The sequence below is a fragment of the Caloenas nicobarica genome, chromosome 3 (genome assembly GCF_036013445.1).
Source record: "Caloenas nicobarica isolate bCalNic1 chromosome 3, bCalNic1.hap1, whole genome shotgun sequence".
NCBI lineage: Eukaryota > Metazoa > Chordata > Aves > Columbiformes > Columbidae > Caloenas > Caloenas nicobarica.
Genome location: NC_088247.1, coordinates 20,281,221 through 20,304,805, shown reverse-complemented (window position 1 = coordinate 20,304,805; position 23,585 = coordinate 20,281,221). Strand labels below are relative to the sequence as shown.

The following is a 23,585-nucleotide window of genomic DNA, read 5'->3' as shown; positions in this document are numbered from 1 at the left end:
ATTTTTCATTTTATTGAAGAATATGTTCTCTCTCATTCATCCTTTCTAAGATCTCGGCTACTATGACTAACTCCACATAGTTTATTTCAGCATAAACTTATATGGAGAAGGCTGTTTGCATTATACTATCTTTAACAGAGCAGTATACTGTTTTATCTAACTTTCAGGCATGAAACTCTGGGATACCAAGTACTGACGTATTTATTTTACTACTTTTTAAAAAATTTCACCGTGATGAAAGGAAATGAAAATCAAGGACTAAGGTAGATGAGCTTTCATTGATTTTTTATGCATTTAGTAGATTGTTTCAAGAAGTCTCTCACTTTGCAGTTAACTTTGCCAGTACAACTATATATCAATGAAAATGGAAATGTAATAGAAGTATATAAAGGCTAGATTGAAAACCAGTGACCAGGACAGGGATATCTGAACAATATAATTTTTTTCACCAAATAACTAAGATCCATAAAAAAACAATTAGTAGCTATTACGCAGAAATTAGCAGGCACAAAACTGGAACTGCTGTTTTTAGAAGCAGATCCTAATATAATTTCTTTCTCAAAATGGGTTTCCAGATACTTACTTTGCATTCACACACAGTACAAGGGTCCCTTTTCCAGGTCTCATTGTTGGAATATGATTTACCCTTTTCATCAGTGCAATCAGTTTTACTGAGGCGTGATTCAAGTTTTTTTATCTGAAAACATTAAAAAAAGTTAATAACTGAATCAAAGAAAGGTTTTTATTTGTGCGAGGTATTCTGTCTTTTCTCTTATGCTACATAATCCATGAAAAATACTTGTCTGGGTTTTTCTTCTGACTACTTAAATTGCATAACGTTAAAAGACTAGAAACAGGTAATACATGTGGAAACAGCCTTTCAAAAGCAAACTAGCAGAAGACACATCTTTCCTACCATTGGAATACACAACTAGAGCACATGAAGAGAAGGTGTAATTAAAAAAAAATATTGTTTGCTTGATTTTTTGGCTGTTTTTTCCTTAATGAAGATGAGTACAACAATAATACCATCAAAGATGGAATCAAGTTACAATGTAAATAAGAATTGTATCTGTAAATTACATGGAAAAGGTGCTCTGGAGGGACTTAATTATTCTAGGCAAACATTTTGGTGTACTATGGATTTGTCTGTCCTGTATGGTAATTCCACTATGGCTGAATTATTATGAATAAAGAGTTTATGCCACATTGTAGAAGTCTTCTCTAAGTGATCTATATCTTAACTATATTCACAGCTGTTGTCTTGCATATTACTTCTGATGAAGTCTATATTTTAATCATAGTTTTACATAGATTCTATACATTTCAGATAGGAAAAAAGATTTTAGTAACACTACAGACAAATTTTTAGAAAAGGACTAATGCCATGTTTAGTTTACAATGGTTACACAAGGCTTCAGTTTCAAAAGTCAAGAGGGTCTAATTATAGAATATTTCAGTATGATTTCAAAAGAATATAGAAATAAAAAATCATAACACACCATGTTCCGTGATGTGTTTTGTTTGAGATACTATGTGGTGGGTTTGGGTTGCAGTGGACGTCTAAATATTAAAAACATAAGAGGAGTGATATTAGGAAAATATTATAAATTAAATATACAATTAGAAACTATCCATTATAGCACCTTACCTGGTTTCTGAGGCTTGAAATAGTTTCTTGCATTTCCAAAACAAATTCTTTGAAGTCATTCACTGCAGGCATGTTTGTATTTTCACTAGATGCTGATGTGGCATTACGAAAATATTTACTATATTTCACAGAACTGCAACAAATGAATGCCAAGTCAGAGTATTAATCTAATTCATTTTTATTTGGCTAGATATTTTAGAATACTTAGCAAAAATATAAAAGAAGAGCAATCAGCAAATGTAGGAATTGTATGAACCACAATGGCACGCAAGACCCACTGGTGAGCTGTGGATTACTGTTAATATCACTAGCAACAGGGAATTTCTTCTACTTAGAAAAATAATGTATGTATTTCGTGCAGGGAGACACATACAAAATTGTCATCAGTGACACTGTAGAGCACCCCCTTAAATTCACTGGGAAATCTCTGAGCCTTCAATGTGAAAAGCATACAAAAATGAGTCCTAAAAAAATGTTGTTAATACTTCCAAACATGAAACACACATTTCACATTCAGATTCATAGTTTCTCCCTCTATATAATCATTAGCAAAATGTGTATTTAAAGAAATTTCCCTTAAAAAGGAAAAAGTTATTTTTCATGAATCAATGAGAAGCGCTTTTAGATACGAACATATCCGTGTGTCCCATTTTAACTAACATTTGAAAACAATACTGATTATCATACACAAAATCTAGAGTCTTTTCTAGCACTTTCCAGCTATCTGATAAGAGATGTACAACACTAAATTGTGTTAATCAGTTCAATCTGTTATCGGAAACAGTTATCAAAGGAACTGTCCATAATTAATAATATATTATTTGGCACCACTTTAAAACCATGTATTCAAAACCAAGGATAACACTAATTATTAAGTCACTTATTACATTAAGATCCTTGAATCCATACAGGCATTCCTATTTTCTTAGCATGTCTTCTCCAGAGCTAAGGGATAACCAAAGAATGAATTGGCAAAGAAATCTTCTTTCATATAATAGGGCTCATGATTTATAATCTTTCTGCATAAATTAAAAGAGCACTTATTGGCAGGTGTTCAATCTACTTAGTTTCCCATAGTTTTTAATCTAAATTAAAGGACTCTAAACAACATAACATGCCAAAATTCAAGTAAACCAGCTGTTACTGTATAACACAAAGTTTAATCTTCCCCACCTGCTCAAGTTATTGAAAAAAATCTTCTCACCACGAATGCAGTTTAAATACAACAATGAGCATGAGAACTGATGAGAATCTTAGAGGACTGAGGTTGCTTTAGCTTTATTTATGCTATAAATAAAGTATTCTAAACTTGCAGTTTTATAGTCCTAATTAGTAATTGGACTGTTGTAGACTTTTGAGCTTCATTTCTGAAATACAGTCAAACAGCAAGTTAATGAAAACAAGCTGCTTCTCAGATATAAGCATTTATTTTTCTTGCTTTCATTTTTATTTAATTTAACCCTTCTACAGCTTTAGAATTATGGGACCAGCATCTTTAAAAAGTGAATTACTGTTTTGTAAATTTCAAACTTCTAACAGTGCACTGGCAAAGATGAATAAAATATCCGTCTTCAAAGATTGTTTTGAAGGAACATTTTTTTCCTATTCTCTATAAGTAAGCCTATGCTTAGATGCTGTCTTCTCTTTCTAAAATTCTAAGCACCTAAAAGCTCTATTACTTCAGGACATCTTCCTATCAATTAAGTGAAATATAATGGTGGTGTTTCTTCAGTGCTATAACATCCACACGGGTATTTGAAACTGTTGAAATAAATTTACCTGTCTACGTATCTTTCTAGCTGCTTTCCTTTCCAGAGTGGGTAGATTCTGCCTAATCTTCTCAGTCAAGCAGATAATTTTATTTGCTAAAAGAACACACACTATATAGAAAGAGCTATAATTCAAAAGAGCCACAAATTAGCTCATCGGGAAAGATTTGCACAAGAAATGTCTGGTCTGAGCAGAACTGGAAATTGCAGGGACCCTGTGCAGTTGATAATTTGTGGCTGACACTGTGATTTACTTCCTTGCTAGAGTATTTTGAGGATTAGGGAGTGGTGTGTATTGATAAGGATCATGGCCAAAACCATCGTGGCGAAACTAGTTCCTCCAGCCCCAGGACTCAGGAGATGACACATTCAGTATAGGATGAACTGCGATTTACATCTCAATGACAAGCTAACGAGCCACAGCCCAGGCCAGCTGGCCGACACCCGAGGTGGAGGGTGTGCTGGAGGGCACACAGCTCTATCTTCTGATATGGCCAGCTCGGCACACAAAGGGGAAAAGCTGAGACCCTTCGACGTGGCCCGGGACTTGTCCAGACCTGTCGATCTTTCGCAATCACCCCTTCCCCCCAGACTTTCCTTTACTCGGACAGCTATAAAAAAAGCTCACCTAAGACAGCACCGCCAGGGAAGCCACCACCCTGAGGACCCTCCGCGCACCAGCGTCGCCGCGGGAACTGGACCAGAAACCAGAAGACGCTACGCTCCTGAACTACGAACCCCAGTATCCTCGCCGTGGGACACCGGAGGCCACACATCATCACCCATGCTGCGGAGTCGTAAGAGTGGTTGGATCCCTCACTCTTTTCTTTCTTCCTTTCTCTCTGCTGTCTCCTTCTCTCCCCTTTTCTATATCCTTATTTCATTGTCTCTCCTTCCGTAAGTGGTAATATATTACTCTCTTTCCCTATCTCTTATGACGTAGTTTTCCTTCCCTCTCTACCACTCTCTCTCTCTTTTTCTTCTTGAACATATAAGAGTAACATCATCTTAAACTCTGCTGTTGGATTCTTGTTAAGTATTGTATTATAGCTACTAATGGTTGCCAATACATTACTTGTAGAAGGACTTTTGCTGTTAATGTGTTGATAAGTTCTGTGATATAAAATACTTTTGCCAAGCCACTATTCACTGTAACCAGTATTCCAATACATACTTTTAGCAAAATTCATAATTGAATTGGACCCCTGGAGTGATCGTTTGTCATTCACTTCACATAACTGTGCAGAATTAACCCAGAGTCAACTCACACCTGGTCTCATCTGTTGAGTCAGGGTGCGTGTCGCATTCAGAGTTAACTCATCCCTCATCCCATCTGTTGGGATGGGACAGGGAGTTATAAACAACACTGTAGCACCACTATTCTCCATTCCTGCACAGAGTATTTTGGTACTAGAAGTAATCCCTACCATTATCACAAATTTTTATGCTAGTGTTGTTAACACTTGGTTTCCTGCCATTTCTACAGGAGGACCTAGTAGCTCCAAGACGGAAAGGAAATCATTTAGTTTGGTTACTGCAGGCACAGTAGAAATGTGGGATTCCAAATCCTCTAAATTGTGCTTCATTGCTAGAGTTTTTTCATGAAAAGCACAGGAAGAACAAAAATATTACACTGTTTCATTCTCAAAGGGTCTTACACAAATTTGAGCCTAAAAAGTGGTTTACTGTTAGCAGACGTGCAGTGTCAGAATGAAATACATCAGTCAAACTTGGGAAATCAGACATTGGAAAAACGTGGCATACACTTACAAAGAAATAATTCAGTTCCATTCCATTTTGAAAACATTTTTTTTTCATACTTCCTTAAAAAAAAAATCTCACCTTACTGTTTTGGACATTTTTATTTTCTTCAAGGGCTTGTCCTCCTGAAAGCTGTAATCAAGAGAACGCCTTCCCCGAAAGTGATAAGAAAATGCATTAAACTGTCCTCTAGTTCTACAGTCTGAAATTAGACAAGAAATTATACATTGTAAATTACAGTATAATTCAGCAGTTATACTTTTAATACAGTTTTACAGTATCTTCTGAATTGGCAAAGGTGATTCATACATTCAGTGCGATCTCTCTGGAACCAGTTTGATGGCAGCCAAATATGTCACAGTGATTCAACATTTAAGCCAGTTGGATGCAGAAAATTTGATTATTCACAGACCAGCTTTTTGGTATGAAACAAAGGAATAAATACTATTTTCACAAATATATCAGTACTACTTTAGCTATTCTTTTCACTTCGGAAATTTCCACTCTCTTGGCTTTTAATTATTTTCTGCTTTTGGAACAGGGTAGTTAAATACGGAGGAAAATGATAGAAAAAACAGCCTGTTGCCTCCTCATCTATTCCAGGCATTATTATTTGTTATTTTTGGCATTTGAAAAAGAATCTTTAATTAAATCCTGGAGAATATTTGCAGACACACTTCACTGGTTGACCAGTCCTATTTCCAAATTTGAGGGATTTGAAAATATCGCCAGTCTCTTAGAACCTAAGACCACACCATAGAGCGAAAATCTCAAGTCTGAGAATAATCATGACAGAAATCTCCTATGATCCTAAGGGGATGTCTTCACAAGATGAAGTATGTCTTTCCTTCAATTCGTTTTATTTAGCCTTCCAACCACAGTGAGTATTTGGAAGGAGTCCCATTTGAAAAAGAAAAGGAAAACAAACCAAAACTGGAACAACATTTTGGAGAGGAGACAATGAGAAAACAGAAGTTTTCTCATTTCTGTTCACAGAAGCTTTAAAACAAAGTTATAACTGGCCAAGCTGCGGTGGGAACCAACAGCATGTTCAACTGTTAGAAGCAAAGAGTCTGCTAAGAAAAGAGATGAGAAGAGAAGAGAAGAGAAGAGAAGAGAAGAGAAGAGAAGAGAAGAGAAGGCTGAAATACAGAATCCCACGGACGTATGCTAACTAAGTCTGGTATTAGCAGAATGAGCCATGAAAACAACTGAACAGGGGAAGAAGTGATTTTCCCTAATGTTGCTCTTAACTTGTACCACAAGAAATGTATTCAGAAAGTCAATAACATTCTACAAAGTATTTTCCTGGAATTTAGCAGTAGCTAGATAGAATACCTTACGTATTAACCCAAAGTACTTCAAACCAGTATTGAGCTGAGCAACTTGAGAAACAAATTTCAAGTTTCTCAGGATTACACAAAAATAAGTATCTTGGAGGACTTTTATTTATATTGGACTTTTACTTATATTAGCTTATCACAATTTCACTGTTAGGAAAAACTTAGTTTGTCCATGGCTTAATATCAATTAAGACAGAAAAAATAAGACTGACCAAAAAAAAAAAAGTAGCAATAGATTTTTATTCAAAAATAATACCTAGAAATAGTTCTTGAAAGCAATGTATCCACACAATTCTCCTTCCCTTTCCTTGCAGCTTGTCCCATTCTTGAGTAAATTTATTACCTTCCTCCTATAATAACAGCACCACCAAAGAACTAGGTGATATTTACTGCCAACATATTGCTCATTCTTCTTGTGTGTTCTGCTGTTTCTCACACAATCTTCTTGCTGCCCCCTCAGAAACTAAGCTCTTTCAGACGGGAGCAGACCGCTGTGTCTGTACGACACTTGGTGTGAAGGCATTTTTGATCACCCTTAGACACTTCTATATTTAGTGTGGTGAGAAAAGGGATCACACTCTGCAGGGCCACTGGAGAAAGAACTAGAAAGAATTTTTTTCTTAATCTGTTGCTTAATGTTTTCTTGAATGCCATAGGAATTTTAGTTTCTCTTGGAAGCAATTTGTGAAAGGTTTCTGCCACTCTCCTTTGTTTAATAACTGCCAAGGTCATCGTGCATAATATATATATATTTGTACAGTAACACAATGGCCTATTGGTTTTTTTTATTCCTAGATTGGTTTTCAGAAACAAAGGTCTGAAATCCTGGGAAGGTTTTATCACCTTAGATGAGTAAATATGAGAACCATATGTCCAGTGTCAGCGTCAGGTACACAGACCTGACATTTCTGTATTTTTTTAAGACTTAAATATGTCAACTTGACAAATGAACAACTCTCGTTCTTGGTTTCTGTTTCAGGTAAAAGGAAGAGGATTGTCACTGCTGAGAGGTGCAGGCCATAATGCTCTAGCTTTCAGAAAGCCTAAACCAAGAAGTTTATAGCTTTTTTTTTTTTTTTTTTAAATGAAGAATACCTTTGCAGAAGTAGTAAATGAGAAAAATAAGCCTAAAATTCTGCTTTTTTCAGCCTACCTAAGATTTCCTCACATTAGCTACACCCAGTCCAACCAATTTTCTGCACAAAGCAGAATGTTTAAAAGCAAACTAAGAATTATTTTTCTCTATGGACAACATTTTCTTCAAGAAGCTACATATTGTTACACTGCAAGTGGCAAGATAATCCACGTGTACATGGAACCCTTGTTCAGATCTTTAGAAAAGTCCCTATTTCTCACAAGGTTTTAAAAATGCACCTACAATGTAAACTGGATAGAAAAAACCCTGACATTTTTAAGCATTGAGCACTCTTAATTCCCAGTGAATCATGTCTCAAAATCAGGGCCAAGGAGAATTAATCTAACAGTAGTTTAAACCACAACAACTTGAGAGACTAAGAGAATGTGAAGAAAAGCACACATAATGTAACTACTGCTTCTATTTGATAATATTTCAGTTCTCTGAGATTTACTGTAGTGAATTAAGATGTTGTTACGGTAAGCATTTTTGGTTTTAAGAACTTCTGCTCATACCAGTGGGAGCAGTAAAGGGGAGAAGAAACACTGAAAATGCCTGAAATGTCAAAGATTTTTTTTTTTTACTAGATGTTTTCACAAAGCAGCTACTTAAAAATTACGCAACATTGGAAAAAGACTTTTCACCCCAAATGAAGACCTAACTCAAAATAGTTGGTTTTGTTGCACATTACGCTGCATTTCTTCTGTTAAATAAGTCTTTCTAACAAATGCTAAATCAAATAGCAGCAAAAAATGTAATTTCTTTGTCTAAAATCCAAAAATAATCTGCTCAGATTGGAACAGATGCATTTTGCATAAACATAATTTAAACATCGGGACAAAAATAATGGTGTAGAAGACAAAGGAACAACCCAGACTGCCATCTCCCAGATGATATACTGAGGAATTCTAATAATAAAGATGTTCTCTGTAGTTGACCTCAAAGCTCACAGACTGAGGTTACCAAAACTAGAAGGCTCAGACATCATTGGGAAAGCAAATATCCAAATAAATTATAGAACATGACTACATAAATGGTTTACATATCTAGGTGTTCCTGCTCTGGCAGGGGGATTGGACTAGATGATCTTTCGAGGTCCCTTCCAATCCCTAATATTCTGTGATTCTATGATGGTTAATGATAGCCTAAAGACATTTAAGAACCTATGATGTCTTTGTGATCTGAATAGGTTTTGGATGGTCTGCAGGAAGATACAGGAGAACCATTAGGTTCTTGAAACCAAACCAAAGCAAATCCAACTTCCTCAGCAGAAAAAAAAAAATAAACATGACTAGTTAGAAAGTTTTGCAGATAAAAACCATGCATCTTTTGAAATAAATATATCAATGATCAGGGAGGAAAAATAATTACAGACAGACTGAAAATACATGGAAATTTGAAAAGTAATGAAGGGAAGAACTGACCTGCCCATTAAATTGTGAAGGTATCAGTGTCTTAGAAAGGCAGTGACAGTGCACAGGGAAGAAGGAAATCCTCCAACTGCCTAGTTTTGCAGAAATCACTAAGACACCTCCACTAGGATGCTTTCCTGCCCATGTTTCCTTTACAGCCAATGGACATTGACAGAAGAAGAGATTGCAGCCTGAACTGCCCTCTAGAGACATCTCTTCCTCTACTGCCTGCAGTGGGACTTCAACAGGCTGGGATCTTAGATTTGGGGATTCATTTAAGAGTTTGGGGTTAAACAGTGTCAATGACAGCCTGTTGTGGTTTAACTCCAGCCGGCAACTAGGACCATGCAGCCACTCACTCACTCCAACTCCCAAGTGGGATCGGGGAGAGAATTGGAAAGGGGGAAAAAAAACTTCTGGGTTGAGATAAGGACAGTTTAATAGGACAGCAAAGAAGAGAAAATAAAATAATTAAAATAAAAACAAAAACAAAACAAAAACAAACAAACAAACAAAAACCAACAAAAAAACCCCGAGTGATGCAAAATGCAATTGCTCGCTGACTATGACACCATAGTCTGTCCATTCTCAGGCAGTGGTATTTGGCCCCTGACCAGCTCCAGTTTATACAATGAGCATGATGTCATATGGTATGTGGTAAGGAATACCCCTTTGGTCAGCTTGGGTCAGCTGTCCTGGCTTTGCTCCCTTCCCAGATTCTTTTGCACCTGGCAGAGCATGGGAAGCTGAAAAGTCCTTGATTACTCAGCAACCACCAAAACATCAGCGTGTTACCGACATTCTTGTCACATTAAATCCAAAACACAGCACTACAGAAAGAAAATTAACTCTATGCCAACCAAAACCAGGACACAACCTCTTGCTTCTCTGTTGCTTTTCACTAGGGATGGCAACTACTGGCATGAGTCCCCTGGTAGCAAAGACAAAGCAATGTCATAGATTAACTCTCCTTAATTTGAGTTTATGAATTAGAACTGTATTTTACTGATCATGAATACCTGAAAGAGAGAAGATATCCTTGGTTTGGATGAAACCTAAATAAAAATACTGACTCTCTCAATAAAATTTGTAATCATCCAGAAATGCTGGACTATAATAAATGTACTTCTATCCTTAAAATTAGACGGATGAGCTTTATTTTAATAGCCTGTCATCATTTGAATTGTTATTAATCTAATAGACACTGCCCTCAAAAGTAAATTTAAATGTAAAAGATACATTTGAATGTAGAAAGCAAAAATAAATATGATATGGCAGAAGCAAACCACAAGATCTATGTGAAGAGAAAACATGTTTAGGCATAAACTGCATCATTTTGTTATTTTGAAGAGTTCTTGGTAAACAATTTCCATTGTCACATGTTAACACTTTAAAATGTTAAGTCTTCCACAGCATTTAGTGCTTAGGCCAGTGTTGCTTAGTATTTTTATTGAAGATGAAAGGGAATAATGAGAAGGGAATAGTAAGATACAATACTGCAAGTAAAATTCAGACAAATTTAAATTTGGATTAAAGTACTATCATTAAAACAAATAGTTGATGGCTTTCTAGAAGCAATGCTTAAATCAAAGACACTAGTGTGGTCAGTAAAGAAGCAAGAGATGGCATAATTGTTGGTCTGGTCTTAAAATGCAGGAATTCCTAATATAGGTCTATCCTACTGGAAGACCATGCATAAATGCACTCACTTAAAGAATGTCATAACTCTTCTAGTAAAATTCAGTGGGATTTAAACAAGTTTAATCAGAATTTGTATGGGGCTGTTTCCTGAATTAAACAAAAAAGAAAAATATCTGATACAGGAGACAGGTTTGTTGCTAACTGAGAACCAGTTAAGAAAAAGAATTTTCCTATATCAGTTTACACTTATGAGGATGACTTGCATCTTGTCTGAGTCACTTCCTCCTGGGTCATTGTTTGATATAAAACAAAAAGCTAAAGTAATTTTCCATTCTGATTTACCAAAAAAAAAAAAAAAAGTGTCAAACTCACAAAAAGTGTAAAAACCCACAATGGAAAACTTTTCAAATTTACATATTTGGAGTAAAAACATGTTTCCATTTGAGCCAGCATGTCTTTGCACCTAATTTCTAGTCTTATTCTTACATAATTCATCTCAAAAAAAGATTTCACATAACCATAACAGCATGCTTATATTTGAAGGAAGAGAGGTTTATTATTTTTGTATTTTGGATTCAGAACTGAGATACAACGTCAGCAAGAGTAATCATGGAAGCATACACTGACTAGTGGGAAAAAAAAAAAAACAAACCCAAACCAAACCAAAATATCTCTTCTCTAGAGAGCCTGAAAATAGCACCAAAAGTTTATTGTTTGGAAAACCAGAAGCTTGAATGCTCTTTGCTCAAATAAAGAGCTTCACTAAATCTGCAATAATCCATCACCATCACTGACAAAACAAAGAAAGGTGGGAAGTAAAGGAAACCAGAAGAAAAATTGTGCACCTCAGCAGAACCCCTTCTTTTTCCCACCATAAACTAGTAATTCTGTTGTATGATTAATTAATTGAAATCTAAAGGTAATCTGATATTGTTATTATAAGAAAGGCATAATGCTCTGCTTTATAAGAAATAAAAACTAGCTTTACTCAAGAAATCTAAGAAGTGGCTTTTTGTAATACGAAGTTTTTCTGTTCTTCATACAGAAAAGTATTTGGACTTGACCAAAACAGGAAGGATAACAAAAATAGATGTGTTTTTTAACCAAGCTGAAACAGTCGAACATATGAGTCACTTATTAATATACATAAAGTGCAATGAACAGTACTCTGTATTCTGTATTCTAAATTTTAACTTAGCAAAACTTTAATTTTAAAATAATCAGAAAAATTCTAAATGTGGAGAATGGTTTAGGTTTTTTTTTTCATAGTGGTGAGTCCCTAGTGCCACAGAGTGAAATAAATTTTTTTAATTAATTGCTTAAACCTGGATTCTCGCAGAAAAGTCACACCCAGTCACCCATGCAAAAAAGCAGTTCAAGCCATGCATTCTTTGTTTTTTCTTCATTAAACTCTGCACAAAAGAGTTCAGAAGAAGGGGATACAAATAGGCAATTTTTTAAAGAACATTAGTTATTTCTTTTGCTTGGCAGCTGTTTAACTGTACTGCATCCAGTAGTATTCTCTGGTAGTAACATTCTTGAATGAAAATACAAGCCTAGGTTGTTGAATGGCTGAATACTCTAAAGACTTTCCAAAGACAACATCTGCTCCAGAAGGCTCAGTGATAACATAACATTTAGAGAAGCAACACATAATTTCCCAGAACAGCTTTACAATTTTTCCAAATCGATATAATGAATGTATTTGTGAAACCCTCTACCGAGCTTCACAAACCATGGCAAAGAGAACTTATCCTGAACTAGTAGAATATGATTTATTTGCTTATGATTAAGAATTTGAAGAGTGATAATGGATTTTCTCTCACTGCTCCTGGCATATGTCAGGGTTCTTTTGAAGAGATTCTAGAAAACTTTACATTAAATATACAATGTGTCAACCATATCTAGAGCTTTATAAGCTATTATTATATGTTTGGGAATGACAAACCTGGTAAATATTGCTTAAAAAATCTGAATAACCTAAAAAGAACCCTGGTAAAAATACAGTAAGACCTGAATGAAATGATAACTGGGAAAACTGTAAAATATTTCATTGAAATCTAAAGTATTTATTTATCCTAGTCTCACACTGATAACTGACATTTTGAACCAGGTCTTCCAAGGAAGAATTTTCTTAGACAGGGATTTATTATTTAAAGCGTTGTTCACTGGACAACAGTAGTCAGTTTAAATGCTAAATTATGCAATATCTTCGAATAGTAAATCTCTATCTAGTTTTGTCTTTTTTAATGATACCTGAATTTGTTCTCATAGCAAAGTCACACTCGTGACACTAGTTAGAATTCTTCCTCAGTATTTACTGTATCTGTACCAGGTTGAAGGGACATTCTCCATCAGTTTACCATTTACCTACTGCCCTAAATTCTGAGCTATATCACCAAAAGCCTCTCTGTCACAGGAGACAATTATATCTGACCAAAAGAGTTAAATGGACACTGGTGGAAGAGTGTGAGCTCTCTCAGAAATACAATCCACTGGTTCTTTATTCATGCATCTCTTTTGATAGAATATTGGATCACCTACTCAGTAGTAGTAAACTCAAGAGAATCAGCAGCAGAAAAGATTAAGAACTCAGATCCAGATACCGTTCATCAGCAAATCTACAACACGCTGGTATAGAAACTAGGTTCTTACTGGGTATATTAGATTCTAATAATCATCAACTGACAGTATCACTACCATCTCTAATAATAGCAAGCTTTTTCCAGTTAGTAATCTGTTTGACAGCAATTTATAGATAATCAGAGTTCCACAGAGAAGTTCCCAAAAAACTCGAATATAGTTTTTCAGTTAGGGCATGTCATTCAAGTTTTGTCAGAAGGGAATAATAATAACACTGTCAAGGAGATCTCCATAAAGAGAGGCCATTGTCCTCTGAAGTATTTTGTTGTTGATGCTACTGCAAATCATTCTGCAAATCTGTGAGATCCAGAAGAGTCTCTTGGGAAGGGATCTTCTAACTATGTTACAGATGCAATGAAGTCTGATGTGATGATAGCTAGAGACAGTGTCTGTGATACAAGCCAATATATAGGCTACCAAGCAACATGGGATTCTCAGTGTCCTGTGCTTCATGCAGCTAAGTAAATCCTGTTTCTGGAGGAAAAAAAAGTTTATTTCTGAAGAAAACCAAATCACCCCACTGCCCTAACTTTTGAAGGAGATGGCAATGAACAAGAATGTTTATCCACAAAAGGAAGAAAACAGGAAAACAGTTATCTACACCATGCAATGCTCAAATCTACGCTATGTTTAGAATGCATTCCTTTAATGTAAAATACGGAATGACTGATCACGTAGCAAGGGTTGTGCTCCAGATTTGAGTTTGTAGTACCTTAAGAAAACCTGAACAACAGTCAAATATCTTCTTAAAATTATTAAAATAGACAGACACTAAATAAAGTGCACATTAATATACTCAAATCCACTTGTATACAGACCTTCACAGCAATCTTGCCACATCCTGAGGTCCAGTTTAGGAATTTCTTCACAGCTACTATATCCATGTGGGAATTCAGCCACCTTAAAGACATCATGTTGTACCCTGGTTATGTTGTCACCATTGTCACACAAAACTCTGGCAAGAGATGTCTGCTTGATCTGAGTGAGCTGAGCAGGCGTGAACACACCTGGGTTCTCATACCATAACCTGTAATCTCACAGAAAAGACAAGTTTTGCTAATTATAAAACATATATTTCATATATATATATTCATATATATATAACATATACATATATCCTGAGATATTGCAATACTGTATGCAGAATGAAATTAATTATTCCGTAAACCCTATTCTCAACTTCACAATGTATTTGAGGGAGTGATCCAGATACCAAAACGTAAGCACTTGGTGTCACTTCAGCCCTATTTGGTGTCATGCTGACACTCTGAAAGCTCCCAAGTCTTCAACAAATGCTTTGACTTCTCTTCTAGTCCCATTTCGATGTCTCTGGTGCCTTTGGACATAGAAAATAGCACCAGACTACCAGCTTTAAGGTTCTTTTAAGGTAGAGGTTAAAAACACCATAGATTTCTTTCTCCAGGCAGCTTTCCTATGGATATGAAAAAATTTTGATAGAATTGCTAAGATTAGAAGAATGGTTAATCTATACCTAGTTTGTTATCGAGATACACTAACATACCAGAATTTCTCATAGTGATATCATTTACATCTCACAAAACTGTAAGGTTATAATTCTATATTGATACTTTATTCCACCTATTTCAACCAAAATAAGTAGGAAGCTTTTAAACTTAAAGAAAAATCAATAATCATTTTATACTAAACCTAGAAGAATGGTCAACAATTTTCATTTTACCTACTTATTGTATCATTTCATAAGGCATTGGACAGTGGCCAGTGTATTTCCAAGTACTGAGATCAGAAAACCGGATTCTGAAATTTCCATCTCGACACAAAGTTAAGCTCCCTTCAAACATCACTCCTTTTCCCTGCACAGGCACATTTGTTTTGCGTGGTGCTGGCAGCTTTGATCCTCTGCCCATTGTAAAGGCTTTTCAAAGAAGTGAGAGTTGCTTTCATTGTGTCTAATAATATTTTACTATTGCTGGCATGATGCTTCAAAACATTTGTATTCTTTGGACAGCAGAATCCCATGTCCTAAATATTCAATGTTTTCCTATGGTTTGTAAATGTTATTTCAGAAGACAAAAAAAAAAAAAAAAGCTTTTTCTGGAGAAATGCACACAGTCACATACACAAAATCCAGTATCATAATTCTGCTGTGACACAAATAGGTACTTGTCACTAGCAATCTGGAGCTCATACAGCATATATTTCTCCTTTTACTCCCTCTGCCTCCAGGCATGAGAGTCTTACGTTTCACAGCTTAGTTTTACAATAAACTTTATGTAAGAAAGTTGTTTTTAAAAAAGCAGACAAAAAGGCTTGTGTTATTGACTACAGAAATAAAAAAGGCTTTATATTATCTTAAGTCGCAATTTTACAACTTAGATAAAGCAAGTAACATTAGACAAAGTCAAGCAAATCTGATTTCCTAGTTCTTCCTCTGTTTCTCTTTCACTAGTATGGGACTAATCAGTATGAGTGTTCCTACCCTCATGCCATGCAAAAACCAGGATTCTAGGTCACAAATTATGTTAAAATGAAGGAAATGTTGATTTTCGGATTCCAAACAAGTGTGCTGAGAGTATGTAAAGGAGATCTGGCTGTTGTAACAATAGCAATGACTATTTTCTTTTTCAGGTACTGTAGAAACTGAAAATGAGAAATTGCTCATAATATGTATGTAAAGTAATTTTAGAACAATTATCAATTCGTGTTATTTGGCATAACCTGTCTGCTTTTAACACTTTTGGTGCACGGACTGCTTGCATTCAAATATGTATAGGGGTTGTATACACAGAGTGACACTTTTCCAGTCTATGCTTAAGTAACAGAGATGGTGAAAGTGTCTCAACCACCACAGCTCCTTTGCCAATAAAATAATTAAATATTAATGAAAGGAGATGAGCAACATCCACTTTTCAGAAAGGTCAGTGACTTGAATAACAGGCAAAAGGAAACTCAGCATGTGTTGACTGTGGTGCTTGGAGGTCATCATGACATATTCACCATAAAAAGTCACAGATTTGAAATATGAATTAATCGTAGCTTCTAAGAATGTTTTAATCCTGTATTCTTAATCCTTTCCATTATATATTAAAATCATAAATGAAAATAAAATGCAGTTTGATTTGGAAACAAGACACTGCAACTGTTATTAAGCATCCTCAATTTAAAATTAACTTTGGTTTCCATGGTGTTTCAATTTACCTGTCTCCATCCCGAATACGCCTAAATTGTGTGCTTAACAGACACATCAAAGTTGGCCCCAGGCGGCTCCCTGGAACTAAGTCTTCTACCATTAGAGCAGGAAATAGATCTATGTTCAGTGGGGAACCATACAGCCTATAAATAGAAAAACACCAATATTCAATATCATATATTTTACATTTACAAAATAACCAGTATGTGGTAAAACTAATGGCAAGAGATATACACAAGTCACAGTAAAGGTGACAGTGATAGCGCTACATCTTTTGTGAACAACCTGTGGGTGTATATGCAAGACATCCCGCTAGGTAGGTTGTGTATGTGAGAACATCACGGGGGTCTGCAAGTCTACCCTACAGTTTCCTCTGGTAGCTTTCTTCTGATTTCTTAGAACTGTTTATTTTTCAATAGCTTCTCTTTTCTGCCGCTTTCTACACTTTTATTGTAGCTGAGATCAATTCTCTGTCTGATTTTGTGCAGATAAGCTAGTGGTAGCAGGTAGCTGAAAACATATTTTCAAACACTGATGCTCTAAAGAACAGATTACTGGTAGTGAAGGATGTCCACATGAAAATATAATATTCCCATTTGTTTTAGTGTACAGAATGGATGGAACTGAACATGTAAATACTTGCATAAGACTGTCATGAAATATGACCTTACATTTAAATAACATCCATATTTAACAGCGTTTATAAAACCAGAATTTCAAATTAATACTTTAATGAACACACACAGTGTATAGGAACTTCTTATTGTTCACAGAGATGTCTAAGTGGAGAAATCATCCTCATCTGGGAATTGTACATGTCTATTTCTTGGTACGGATGGAAGTTTCTTAAAAAATCTCTTTACCACTTTCTTAACAAATATTTTTTTCTAGGTAAGACATTTAGGTACTAATTTAGCATGCACATTCAGATAATAGTTTTTCTTCACCTCAGGCTCACCTGCTAAGTTTCTCCCTGATTTCAGGATTCTTAATTTCATTTTTCAGATCTTCAAAAGTCTGAGCTGAAGAAAGATTACAGTAAACTCTAAAATCATGGTAGGGAGGAATTCCATGATCTCTGCCTCTCTGAATATTCATAGCTGCCAGATCTAAAGCCACAGTACGTGCCATGGAGAAGAGTCTTTCTGTTAATTCTGTATTGAGTAATTGTGATGGGACACGCATCTTACCAGCAACACCAAACAATCCCCTTAGAAGTGGATCAATGCCTCCTTCATTTACAATCCGAAACGGAGAGAAGAATGCCTTGTGAAGAGGTAGATGGCCTTGTGGAATAGGTTCAAAGTTTTCATCCAGTCGATACAGAAAAGGATTAATGAGTGTGTGACCAAACCTAAAAGCGGCAGTTGCAAACTCATTAGTTATGCCAGAATTAACACTGGGATCATAACCCTTATATTCGCCAAGCATCTTCATGCCTACCTCTCCAAAGATCTTAGGCAGCCAGTGGCTAAATGTTATGTGTTGCATTTCTGCACCAACAATTTTGCGTGTTTCATGATATATTGTGTCACCATCCCAGTGTGGATTGAGTTTCAGTAGCTCTGTGGCAATTCTGTTGTGTTCTCTAAACCACAATGTGTGGATGCTGGTAAGACCCAGCTGTTCATTAGAACGCTGGTCACCAGCCAAAAAGCAGGGAATTGGGCTCTCATTTTCATCTCTCATACATTCCGTTGGTGGGCCAGTAGCGAACGGAAGAAGGGGCTTGCCAGATCTCTGTACAATGCCCTGTCTCAGAAGACCCCTTTGACTCGCCAAGTCTCTGATTTCTAGTGCTTCATGGTCCGAACTGCCATACACATTGGATGCATCGATGTATGATGTCAGCTGGTTGATCTGTTCTCGTGGGTACACAGAATTCATCAGGAGAGATGTCATGCCACTTCCACAAACCGGACTGGAGCGTACGAAAAACATGCAGCGTGCACCGTTTCGAACTCTGGGATCATTTGGTGGTATCATGATCGAAAAGCACGGAGGATCATTTGTACAAACTGAACTGCAATGCTGACCGTCTGAAAACCTGGCCTCACTTAAAGCAGCCACGGTGAGGTCAAGGTCGTGGTCGAGGAACTGACCCCACTGCATGAGCATGTGAGTGTACTGGTCATCAGGAGTGATTGTTTCTGTTCCAATCAGAGTAGTTGAAACCAAGCGAGGCATTGGGAGCGCATAGCCATTAGAGAGCCTCCTGGGTTCAATTCCCCGAGGCAAATTAAATCCATTTTCGTAGACTGACTTTAACAGACGTTCAAAGGCTGTCAGAGAAGCGCCCCACATGGGATGCTGAAGGTTGTTGCATGTTCCGTCATGTGTCCTGTACTTCTGGTGGAAGCACATATCTGAGCAGTTGTTCACTCGTCGATGGGCTGTACAGCCTGAGAGGTTTGCTATCAGATTCAAGTACTGTGGGGATACAAGGTCGTTATAGTGATAACCTGAAATCGGAAAAGACACAGAGAGAAAAATCAGAGACTTCATAGACTCATGGTCCCCACGGATCATGAATTTATTTGAAATGGTTTTTTTCATATTGTGTTTTCCACCACATTAAATATCCCTATTGTTTCAAAAGAACAATAATAATCACATAGGTATAATAGACATTAGGTCATTTAAGTAACATCCACTATTAAGTCAGGAGGGAACTTTGTAAAATGCCAGTTCAAGTACAACTTTTATAAAATGTTTACAAAAGGGACTCATTTCTTACTTGCTCATTTAAGAAAGCAGAGATATTTTCAGAAATAAAAACCTCATATTGAGAAAAATGGCAAATTTTTGGCCACGTCAGTAAAAGCATTTAAAAAACTGTTGGTAACAGTTACATGGCTTTCAAGGCTTCGTCTTTTGAGACTTGATAATTCACTGAACATGACTATTTTGTTTTGCTTTCTTACAGTGAAAGTTGCACAATTTTAAGAAAAAATCAATAAAAAATACAAAAGAAAATAATCACAGGCAATATAGATAAAGAGAGGAGTGATCTCTAGGACAAGTGGTGTGCAGTAACTCACATTCACATTACCCAGGACTAGTTTCTAAACATAACACTTGGCACTGGTTCCCTCTGCAATCCACACCATTCGCCCCTGGGACTACAATGCATTTATCATGTTCCTGCATTTTTTTCTAGGTTCACAGAAAAATAATATAGACAAAATAGATATTGTAACTCCTTGGAATTATGTTTTTATAACTTCAAAGTAAGGCTATGTTGCATGATCTCTGCTGTGATATTACAGCATGTGGAAGGACTGAAGACCATAAGGCCTCCTAGTACGGTGTAGGGTGACTGCAAATGGCAGAAAGTCAGGCTGCACCTTGTCCATGTTGCCTATTAGGAGTCACTCTAAAAGTGATTTTTTCTTAGAAACATTTGGGCTTCATTTCAGAAAAAAAAGTCATTGATTTGGTCTATATGTAGATTATCAACTTGTGTAGCCCAACACAAATTTGTCCATAGAGCAAAATTTTTGATGCTGAGAAAGACATTCCTACTGTATCCATTGTATAATAGATTTCCTTCAGAAAAGCTTTACTTTGTTTTCCTGCACTGAATGTGGCTGTGGAACAAATTTTTCACTTAATTTGAGAAGAATCCACACTGCTCAAGACGAAAGCACAACTCACACCAAAGCTCAGTAAGTGGGGACAACTGGGAGATTCACTTCAAATGGGCCCTGCTGATCCAAAGCACAGGTACACCTTGAGTGATTCATGGATATACAATGTGGATGAGTGAGGTTCCAGGATCCAGGAGAGAGCCCAGGAGGCAGAATATTGGGCAGTGCAAATGTACTTCTGGCTCCCTAGGAACCATCATACACCCCCGTGGTTCTCAATGTGGAAAGGCTGCAGTCAGGAGTAAAACCAAACAAGCAGAATAAAGGCAGAAGGGAAAAAGGCAGAGAGTGAATCTGCGGTGATACTGTGTTCCCACAGGCTCGCAGGGTTCCCACCACAACGGTAATCACTCAAGAATATGAAGCGAATGCAGTTTTGCAAGAGGCTAGTGCAGGCTAATTGCACACAGTCGGGGAATGTTCCTTCTAGTCCTGAGCTCAGTCCCAGCATGCCTGCAAAGACATGGACCTTCACCTCCATTCAACACATCAATGTGCGTTAGACACACTGCTGCTCTCTGCCAATTGCTACAGCGCAGGGCAATTTCAAACCAAGCCCCTAAAGCCCCGCTTTGTCTTTGCCTTGAAAGGGAATGGATTGCTCATAGCTGCTCAGCTGAGACAGGACCTGTGCTCGGTCTGGGTACCTCTTTTTTCTCAGCCTCAGGCCATGCGTACTCTGAGTGGTTTACAAGTCTGAGCAAGGATATTAGAGACCTAGTGCTTGCATTAGGCTAAACTAACCTGTTCTTGTAGACATACGTAAATTATTTTATGGAATGCTCCAGACTAGGAAAAAGAAAAATAAACCACAGAGTAAAACTGGTAAGTGCCACTGGGTAATGTAGCAAAATACTCTCTTTGAGGATATTATTGATAACATATTATAATATGCTGGCTACTAGGGCAGTTTAATTCTAACACTACACCCAGAAAACATATCTTCTTTATAATAACATCCCTTTTTAAATGATCTTAATTCATCATGAAGTTCCTTCATTAAGATCATTACTCATACAGTCTTTACATAAACATTTGTCTGCTGTGGTTATCATGGTTGCCACCCACCTTCTGAAACCAAGTTGTGAGCAAAACTTGACTATGAATGTTTTGGGTGGAATGACCTTCATTATCAAAGTAAAACAAAAGGTTCAACTCCCCTCTTTAGAAGTTCAAGTTGGAGGCAACATCTCATCTATTGATTAGATTCAATGACTTTCTGAGCAGAGTGAGGGCTCCCATAAATGACAGTCTCAGACTCAATTAGCCTCACGTTCTGGGCACTAACTCTGGCTCTGTTTTCTGAAAGGCTGGGTGCTGAGCATTTCCAGTGCTTAGTAGCTAGCTAGCTCCAGTCATATAATGTTAGCCATATTTTTTTCAAACTGCAAGGAAGATTTTTCATACAGTCACAGAAATATTGATTAGAAGGGACCTCTTATCCAGACCAAGCTCCTGCTGGAAGCAAGGCTGTCTCCAGTACTGGATCAGCTCAGCTGCGTCCCTGTCTAGCGAGCTTGCGAACCTCCAAAGACTGAGTCTCCTCAGCCTTTCTGGTTAAGTTGTTCCAGTGCTGCACTGTCCTCCTGGTGAGAAAGTGTTCTCTAATACGCAATCTGAACCTCCCGAGCAGCAATTTGTGGCCATTCCTCTTGTTATACAGTCTGGCACTGAAGAGGAGAATTTGGCTCTATAGTCTTTTCTTGGGATATTCCAAGATTTTCTGAATGGGAAATTGTCAAGTTTCTCAACTGTTCCCAATGCAAAAGCACTAAGTAACACCTTTCATTTGGCTTTGCATTTTGAAATAAAACCAAACAAAGACAACTATGAGTATTAAAATCTGAACATTAGGCTATTTAAATGAAAACAGATTTATTTTGCTACTCGAGTTTCCCTAAAAGCCAGGTTTCTATGGATTTTGTAGGGCTGAGATGCAAGCTCCGATTGTGAACAAAATTTCAGGTATCACAGAAAGTTGCCTTATTTTGTGTTCATTATTTGTACTTGTATGCTTTAATGCCAATTTTTGGTAAACTTTAGGTGATTGAATTTCACTGTTACAAACCCTAGTGGAAAGTAGTCAAGCAATTCTCAATTCTCACACATCAGATTTCATATGTTCCTAGTATTATATTCAATATGCTTGCATATGCATCTAATCAGAGAATCAAATTAAATCAGGTTGCTCTTTTAAAATGCAAGCCTTCAAAGAATTTTGAATAAGTTTTTGTAGTAAGCCATTCATCACAAATTATTTACTCAGCTCTAATAATGAGTAACAAGCTTCTTTTACTAGCAAATGTTATAGTACTCCACAAAGTTTGCAGTCTTTGGCCTTATAAATACTTGCCTAGTTCACAGTCAGAGTTAAAGTTTTCGGAAGTTACAATAAATACTCAATTATAAACATCAAAAAGAATATAATAAGTAAAAATATTTCCTCTAGATTTTCACTGTAGCTTTTGGCTATGTCTCAAGTCTCAAAAGCTCTCCTAAAACTCTATCATTATGTCCAAATGTTTCAGCCCTGTGTCTCAAGCCTTTCCACACATATGTCTACACATGTTTTAGTTGTATAGGCTCCAGCTGGACTTCATGAATTTGCACTTGGACTTCAATAACTAAAAGGCAGAAAAATTAAACCTTGAATTTTTCTGCTGTTTATAAAAAGCAGCAAAAACTCTATTTCTCATCACGTAAGTTTAGTGTTAAAGAAAACAGTTTGATATGCACTTAAAGAATGAGTGGCAAATAATTCTTTGAATACTTTTCTGGTACATGCAGAAACCTTGGTTTGTAAAAGATACAAATCCTTCTTGTTATATCATCTTTTCTCCTTGCCAAGGCACGCCACCACTAAATGGTTTTACTTAAAGAGACATGAACAAAATCCTGATTATTATTTAATACATAACATAAAAGTCTGTTCTGCTATAAAACGATGGTCTTAATGAATTATCACACACGCAGTTAACAAACAGGACATGTTATGCACTTCCATTATACCAAATTTGACCAGTAGAAGAATCTGAACATGAATTTTTTTGCAAAGTCAAATACTTCACTGAGTTCAATGTCATGGTTCTGCAGTTGAGACCTAGACTCAGAAAATAAATGTCTCTTGAAGTAAAATGACTTAAGAAGGCAAATACACTTCAACACAGAAAAATAAGGGAAGAGTACTGACTTGTTCCATTCAGGTCAACCATTAGACCATCTTGTACATGATCTTGAATAAGCTGTAACGTCCTTTCAAATATTTCTCCAGCTCTTGCCTGCTCAACAGTGTATGGATCCCTTGGGTATCGAAATAAGGCTAGCAAATCATTTGGAGAACGAGGACGGCTGATAGATAATTTGAAAAATACAGTAAGTGTACACAGGAGTTACAAAATAAAAATAAATCAT

General features: G+C 36.5%; 1 protein-coding gene across 2 annotated transcripts in view; it reads right to left on the bottom strand.

The window, feature by feature from the left end:
* PXDN (peroxidasin) overlaps nt 1-23,585 on the bottom strand; it is an 89,943-nt gene that overhangs the window by 2,998 nt on the left and 63,360 nt on the right. For both annotated transcript variants that reach the window (XM_065631382.1, XM_065631383.1), the window contains 7 exons: nt 23,365-23,522; nt 17,483-18,986; nt 16,533-16,667; nt 14,174-14,382; nt 5,263-5,383; nt 1,652-1,784; nt 584-697 (listed from right to left, as the gene is read on the bottom strand). In XM_065631382.1, the coding sequence (XP_065487454.1) occupies nt 584-697; nt 1,652-1,784; nt 5,263-5,383; nt 14,174-14,382; nt 16,533-16,667; nt 17,483-18,986; nt 23,365-23,522 (2,374 nt within the window). The remainder of the gene's footprint in view (nt 1-583; nt 698-1,651; nt 1,785-5,262; nt 5,384-14,173; nt 14,383-16,532; nt 16,668-17,482; nt 18,987-23,364; nt 23,523-23,585) is intronic.